Source organism: Mesitornis unicolor, unplaced genomic scaffold (assembly GCF_000695765.1).
Source record: "Mesitornis unicolor isolate BGI_N332 unplaced genomic scaffold, ASM69576v1 scaffold26439, whole genome shotgun sequence".
Lineage (NCBI taxonomy): Eukaryota > Metazoa > Chordata > Aves > Mesitornithiformes > Mesitornithidae > Mesitornis > Mesitornis unicolor.
The window spans coordinates 699-8,378 of NW_010208320.1; the positions used below are offsets into that span (position 1 = coordinate 699).

Consider the following 7,680-nt stretch of genomic DNA (forward strand, 5'->3'; position numbering starts at 1 on the left):
AGTTCTATTTGGGCTTAAGCCAAATGGATGCTCGGACATGCATGCCTGGATGCATGGACATCTCTGTATTCCTCCCAGGTTACCTGTCCCTACTTCCATCCTCTATATGCTTCCTTTTTGTGTTTGAGTTTGACTAGGAGCTCCTTGTTCATCCACATAGGCCTCCTGGCTTTTTTGCCTGACTTCCTGCTCATTGAGATGGACCTCTCTTGAGCTTGGAGGAGGTGATCCTTGAATATTAACCAGTTTTCTTGGGCCCCTCTTCCCTCCAGAGCTTTATCTGATGAGACTCTTCCAAGAAGAACTTTGAAGAGTCCAAAGTCTGTTCACCTGAAGTTCAGGGTTGTAAGCCTGCTTTTTACCCTCCTCAGGATCCTGAACTCCACCCTCTCATGGTCCCTGCAGCCAAGACTGCCTTTGACCTTCACATCCCCAACAAGCCCCTCTTTGCTGGTGAGTATGAGGTGCAGCAGAGCACCTCTCCTCATTGGCTCTGCTATCACTTAGAGGAGGAAGCTGTCATTGACAGACTCCAAGAACCTCCTGAATTGCTTATGCCCTGCTGTGTTGATCCCCCAGCAGATATCAGGATGGTTGAACTTCCCCATGAGGACCAGGGCCTGTGAATGCAAGTCTACTTCTAGCTGGCTATAGAAGGCCTCATCCACTTATTTTTCCTGGTCAGGCAGCCTATAACAGCCACACACCATAATGTCATCTTTAGTGGCAAACTTACATAGTGTGCACTCAACTCCTGTATTCAGGTCACTGATAAAAACATTGAAAAGAACTGGCCCTAAAATTGAGCCCTGAGGAACACCACTAGTGATTGGCTGCCAGCCATATTACCCCATTTAGCACAACTCTTTGAGCCCAACCCTTCAGCCAACTGGTCACCCACTGTGGTATGCATATCTAGCTGTATGCTGGACATTTTGTCCAGAAGGATACTGTGAGAGACCACATCAAAGGCTTTGCTAAAATAAAAAAAACCCCACATCCACTGCATTCCCTTCGTCCACTAGGTGGGTAAGCTTATCATAAAAGGATATTAAGTTAGCAAGTCATGAATTTCTCTCCATGATCCCATGTTTTTCAATAACACCCAGAATAATCTTCTCCATAATTTTACCAGGCACCAAAATGAGGCTGACAGGCCTATAATTACCAGGGTCTTCTTTCTTGCCCTTCTTGAAAATTGGAATAACATTTGCTAGTTTCCAGTCAACTGGGATCTCACAGGATTCCCAGGACCATTGATAAATAACTGAGAGAGGTCTGACAATAACATAATCTGATTTTTTCATTACCCTAGGATGAAACCCATCAGGCCCCATAGACTTATGTGCATTCAATTGCAGAAGCAAATCCCATACAATTTCAGTCAACTGGGAGCTTATCAATAACCCCAGTCACAGTCCTCCAACTCTGTGGTGATGAGCTCCGGAGGTCCCAGGGCCCATCACTGGTGTTAAAGACAGAAGCGAAGAAGGCATTAGATGTGTCTGCTTTATCTTCATCCCTAATGTCAGCTGAAAGGTAACACTATCAACTGAATGGAAGGAGATTTATCATATGCTCTGCTAGATCTGTCAGTATTATATGAAAATACATGTAAATCCAAGAGGAAAGAAATGAAAATATGTCACATTTTTTGCAAGGGAAATGATCTGAGAAAGTCCTGCTGTTCCCACTATCAAGCCACAGCTTGACTATAGCTTGTTCCTTGAATGTATGAAGTTTCTTACAAGTCCTGCTTCTCAAACTGGGATCCTGTGATGCTTTTCAGACTATGCCTGTTTTTGAAAACAAAGGTAGAAAGAAATTAATACTTTGAAGCCAGTATGTTTATTAGCCCTTCTCCCCACAAGTGTCTATCCTAGGAGATAACATGACACAGTACTTTCTCATCCTTTGCTGAGTGCTTCTGTTTCTGCAGCACAGAAGATCCCAAAAGATTCCCTCATGCTGAGGGAAAAGATTTCCTGCTCTGAGCTAAAAGGGTGCTGGTGAGATCATTGTCTCCAGTTAACTTAAACATGGAAGAGGGACCACAATAAAATAATATCAGCAGACACTTTCTATAGCAACTCACATGCAATAGCCTTGAAGTTCTACAACCAGTAATCTTTTCAAAGCAGCACATTGAAATTCACATATAGGAATCAATTGTAAAGGCAAAAGATGGTAAAAAACAGCACAGTTTTCTGCTTAGAGTTAATTTACCTGTCAAGGTTAGGGCTGGGCTGGCCACTAAATGACTGACAGACACTCTCTATTAACCCCTCGCTCTCTATTAACCACTCTCCCCTCCCCAGAAGGGGAAGAGAAAGAGAATAAGGGAGAGAGACCTATGTCTGGAAAAACATGACGTTAGTTTTAGAAAGTGCAGTCACTTAGAAGAGACTTAACTGAAAAGTAAGCTCACTAAATAGAGAATTAGTTCTATTTAGCTCAAACCGGGACAGGCAGCTAGCTACAAAGTCTAGGCATTGTACTTTAGAAATAGATCACCCTTGGAGGCCAACCTGTCAATATAAATCCAGAGCACCTGTATGTCCTAAGTGTAGCCAACCCAACATCATACGATCAGAGGTGGAGAGAGTATATATGTTATGTGGAAGATGAATATTACTGCTCCTTCTAGGTTCTTTAGACAAAAATATCTACTTTATGGTTCCATCTGGATGCTAGATCTGAGCCTTTTGTATGTTCTGATACATGCCCTATTTGAAGAGGATTCCATCATCCTGCTTTGCTCAAGCTATTAAATATAGCCATTCCCATACTTATTTTCCCCAGACTTCTCTTCCTTTATTTTTCTATCCTTTAGCTTTCTAGTATGGGAACCACTGAGAGGCCCCAGCTAACTCTGCATAGTAATCAGTATATGTATATTGTGTCAATGCCAGTTTTGCCAGATAACCTGGAGCTCGGCAAACTGAGCTCATCCCTCTATCTCTTGTGTTCCAGATGAAGGTCTCAAGAGGGGAGTATTTCCCTTCCATTCCCCTTTAACTCTTTGAGCGGATCCATCTGTAATCCATCTGTAATCAACCAAAGAGTTTTGAATGGCTTTCATTTAAAAGTTAATCCCTGAATCTTTAGCTGTAATTGAATACCTCTGTTAGTATTAGGGACTGTTTAGTGACTTATTTCCTGTTAGTTAAAACATGAACAATTAGAAAAACTGAAGGAAAGCAGAGCAACATATATGATACTGCACAAGAGCAGCACATTTCAGGCCTGATATGAGCAGGACCGTCTGCTTAAATTATGTTTGAGATGTATGTCACATATACTATATTTAGGTGACACTCCAGGACAGTAATTCAGCCTTGATATTGGTTTTGTTATATATTAGTAAAGGTGAAATAAGAGAGTTAATTTGCATCTGTGAGGAAAATGTGTTTTGGTTCAGGCTTGTCTTGTGCTAACTGTATTTTATGCTTTATTTAAAAATCCAGTGCTGAGAAGGTAATGAAAATAAAGACTATATTCCTACTGACTGTAGGGAAGCTGCTCAGCATTTGAGCAGCTGGCCAAAAAGTTGTGTGTGTGTATCTTACCATAATATAACTTAATTTTACAATAGACCAGAGTTTGACAAGAATAAAAAAATGTTTGTAACTTGTGGTCTCATTTAATGTTTATTTTCCTATTATTTCAAAGCACAGCTTCTCAGTTTTAATTTGAGACCTGTCATACAAGGAGGACCATTTTCATAATTGCCTCATCCTCCAACCACAGCAATTCTGCCTGTCTGATAGAGTGTTGGAGCCAAAGGGTATTGGCATGAACAGTGGGAATATTTGGATTGTAGGGCTTAAAGATACATATCATCCAAGTGCAGGGTACATTGAGTACTTCTGTTTGTAGGCCGTGCACTCTAGAGGCTGTCAAAATGGAAGCTAAAAAGCTAAATAAATATTGGCTCTGTACTCTCTACAGACCCATGCCCCCAACCTCATTTGGAAGAACCCTACAGCAAAGGCTTTGTTCATAGCTTATCTTTTGTTATGGTTTGAAAATGTCAGCACTGAAATATTTAATAGTCTCTCCCTACCCTTTGAAAACAACACATTTAGTCATCACCCTGGAAATGAGAGACAGAGTGGCATGCTAGCCTGTGAGAGGGCAGCTGGGCATTGTACCTTTGGCACTACCAAGTCCTGCAGATGAGTGGTGGCACACTGAGAGTGGCTGGCTGGGAGCTCAAGGCCCCACAGCATCTCTTCATGGGATCAAAGCATGTGCAGTAAACCTGGTTTCATGCTGACAGTGAGTTTTCTGGCACCTGGTTGAGTGGCAGCTGAGTCTTGTGGAGGTACACTTCTAAGACGTGCTACCTTCCTGGCTGGAGGTGGCTCAGGGCATCCCAGGCCTCTCTTCTAGTTTATTTCAGCACCAGGCTCACCTCACACATGTACACATTATTATTAAGTATATATGCAGTGTTCTGAGGTTGCATCTTCATAGACTTATGATTTGGAACATTTGTATTTTCCTTTCATAGACTGTGGCCCTTTTCCCCAAAGCTGGTGATAGCAAGGGGGGCAGGCTGTGTCATTTCTCTCCACTGTTAATAGCAGCACTCCTTTTTACATTCTTTAGTAATGGAGATAAGGTATTTTCTAAGTAAATGGACACCTAGTTTGGAACATGCATGTGGTCAAGCACGGAGCCTGAGGTTGGTCCACACCTGAATATATCCCAGACTCTGAGTTGTTTACCCAGCAGCATTCACTGTTATGTATGCTCTACAGCATTCATCCAAGCACAATGATAAATAGTTTTTTCCCACATGACTCTTAATTCTACGTCTTTTTATCCAGCAAATGCACTACCTTACAAATATAAATATATTAACACATTCTTTTTGGACAAAGTGCTAATGAATGACATATAGGCACATTTATTCATTTAATGATATGCACTGCACTGTACGGCAAACCTGTCTCTGTAAGCACAGGCCCCTTCCTGTTGTGGCCTTGAAGTTCACTTTTGACCTCCTTTTTGTGTTCTGTTCACAGATGTTCAGCACATCAAGCGCCACAATATTGTTCTTAAAAGAGAACTTGGAGAAGGAGCCTTTGGGAAAGTCTTTCTGGCTGAGTGTTATAACCTCTGTCCCAAGCAAGACAAGATCTTGGTGGCAGTGAAGGTAAAAGAGTCTAGGGTTTCCATTATCAATTTATGGTTGCAGCTAGTGCTGTTTTATTTGTAAATTATCATGTTTGCCTATTCTGTAGCCCCATGTAACTCCTCTAATATATGTGGAGGGGTTGACAAGGCTAACGGAGCATTAGGAGAACATGAAATTTGATGTTGCTGTGGATTATAAAATGAGAGCTGAATTTTCTAAGGAAAAGAAAGAAACTGATGGTGTCACAAAGGGGCAAAATATTTTATGATCTAAGATATTAGTGAAAAATAACATATAAGTCATTAAAAATGCATGTGACATGTGTGTCTAAAAAAATAATCTATAACCAGATAAGTGAATAGGCTATGTGTATAACTGCTAGTCAAAGAAAGCCTATTTTTCCATGAACTGTGCAATACTTTTAGTCAGTCTTTGAAATTAGCATTATTTCATTATACAACATTTAAGCCTCCCATTTGATCCAGTGATATTTCCTGTAAAATAAAGATATGTAAGTTTTTAAAGCTGAATAAATGGGGAAAAAAATAAAATTCACCCCCTAAAATTCTGTTCTACATCTACTTCCTCTCTGTCCATCAATTTAAGATTGATCCTCCAGTTGCTTATGCATATGCTTAATCTTAGACATATGAGTAGATTTACTGAATACCAAAAGAGTTTCTGGCTGAGGTCTCAGATTGTAAGTTCTGGTCCAGGAATGTACCTCTCTATAAATCTACATAAGGTATAGCACACTGTAGGGGCTAATACCAGCAACAATGTTAATAATAAATAAGAAATGCATCTACATTCCCGGTAAGCATTTTAAGCAAACAAAACTTTGCTTTAAGGAACTTACAACAAAGGTAAATACCAAGATGATACGAGTTTTCATAGACACATATAATGATTTTGGTTGGAAAAGACCTTTAAGATAAAGTTTTGCTTGAGTTAAATGCTAAAGGCCATAGATCAGCTGTGTACTAGTATGTTTTTCAGAGAAGATAATTTTTTGTTCTGTTTTTTTGGAAAACACTTGGCACAGTAAGATCATAAGTATTCCTGCATCCTCTTAAAATAAAAATCATTGTATGGGATGATGTGTAGCAGAGGAATGTAAATTGTACCACCATTAATTAATTGCAATTGCATCACATCTACACTGCTAAAACAGTTACTAAGAATGTACTTTTCCTGTACTTTACACAGTAGTGTCCTTATCTTACCCTACAGTGCTTTCCCACATTTGCTGCCTTCTGTTAATATCTCCCCTTCCTTACATATTCCTTTCCTCCACCAGATGCTGAAGGATGCCAGTGACAATGCCTGCAAGGACTTCCACCGTGAGGCAGAGCTGCTGACTAACCTGCAACATGAGCACATCGTCAAGTTCTATGGCATCTGTGTTGAGGGTGATCCACTCATCATGGTCTTTGAGTATATGAAGAACGGAGATCTTAACAAATTCCTCAGGTAAATCCACCATCATGTCTTGTACTGGAAAGTCAGAAGTGGGCAGAGAAGGTAGGCATTGCTGGTACTTAATGCCAAATTAACTGCTCTCACTGAAAAATGTGGACATCTAAGAGTGAAAATCTGTGCGACACTCTGCTGATTCATCTTGCGTACTGTGATTGTTTCTTTACCTATTTGGAAGTACTATTAAGTTAATCCTGACACTTTCCACCAAAAGAATGGGAACCAAAGGAATAGTGTTTTCAGTATATTTCAGCATATTCTGAAATTTTTGTTTATAAAACTTTCAGTAGTAATTGTTTCCTTGCCTCTTTTCTGCTAGCACTTGGGAAGATCCCACTCAGCACCCATCTCTATCTGCAGATGTCTAAAAGCTTTTGAGAATCTACTTCCCTCCTCTTAGTGTTTTGATAGGGTTCCATTAATCTGCAACAAGAAAAATTTGAACCTCAGAAATCTCATTACAATGGAAATTACTACATCTTGGGGCTAGTTTGGGTCTTTTTTTAAAAAAAAGCTATTCAGGAATGTGCATCTGAAATTGAAATTTGGTAGTGAAGCAGTAATAAATAAATAGGTGATACCTATGGTTCACAAGAATAGATAACTCATGAACCAGTAAGTTATGTCCAATGGCCTTGTGCATGTACAATTTCTTCTAGCCTGCACTTGTTGACATAAAAATAAACAGTTCAGAGACGTTAGCACCTACATAAAACATTTGCATAAGGGAATGTTCATTCAACATCTCCTATGTAATTTCCATCAATGGGTACATGCTGATTTTGGCTTGGATAGAGCTCATTTTCTTCATAGTAGCCAGTATGAGGCTATGTTTTGGATTTGTGCTGAAAACAGTGTTGATAATACAGGGATATTTTTTTGTTATTGCTGAGCAGTGCTTCTCACATCACCACACCAGCGAGTATGCTGGTGCACAAAAAGTTGTGAGGGAAAACAGACAAGAGAGCTAAACCCAACTGACCAAAGGGGTATTCCATGCCATATGATGTCATGCTCAGCAATAGAACTGGGGGAGGTTGGTGGGGGAAGCACAG

General features: G+C 40.1%; 1 protein-coding gene across 1 annotated transcript; it reads left to right on the forward strand.

The window, feature by feature from the left end:
• Positions 1–371: 371 nt before the first annotated feature.
• LOC104546953 (BDNF/NT-3 growth factors receptor-like) lies at positions 372–6,623 on the forward strand (the record flags this gene model as incomplete). The annotated part of the gene is made up of 3 exons (XM_010192471.1): positions 372–453; positions 5,034–5,164; positions 6,447–6,623. Coding segments are annotated over 3 exons (390 nt in total), but the record flags the coding sequence as incomplete, so codon positions are not given.
• Positions 6,624–7,680: the final 1,057 nt, after the last annotated feature.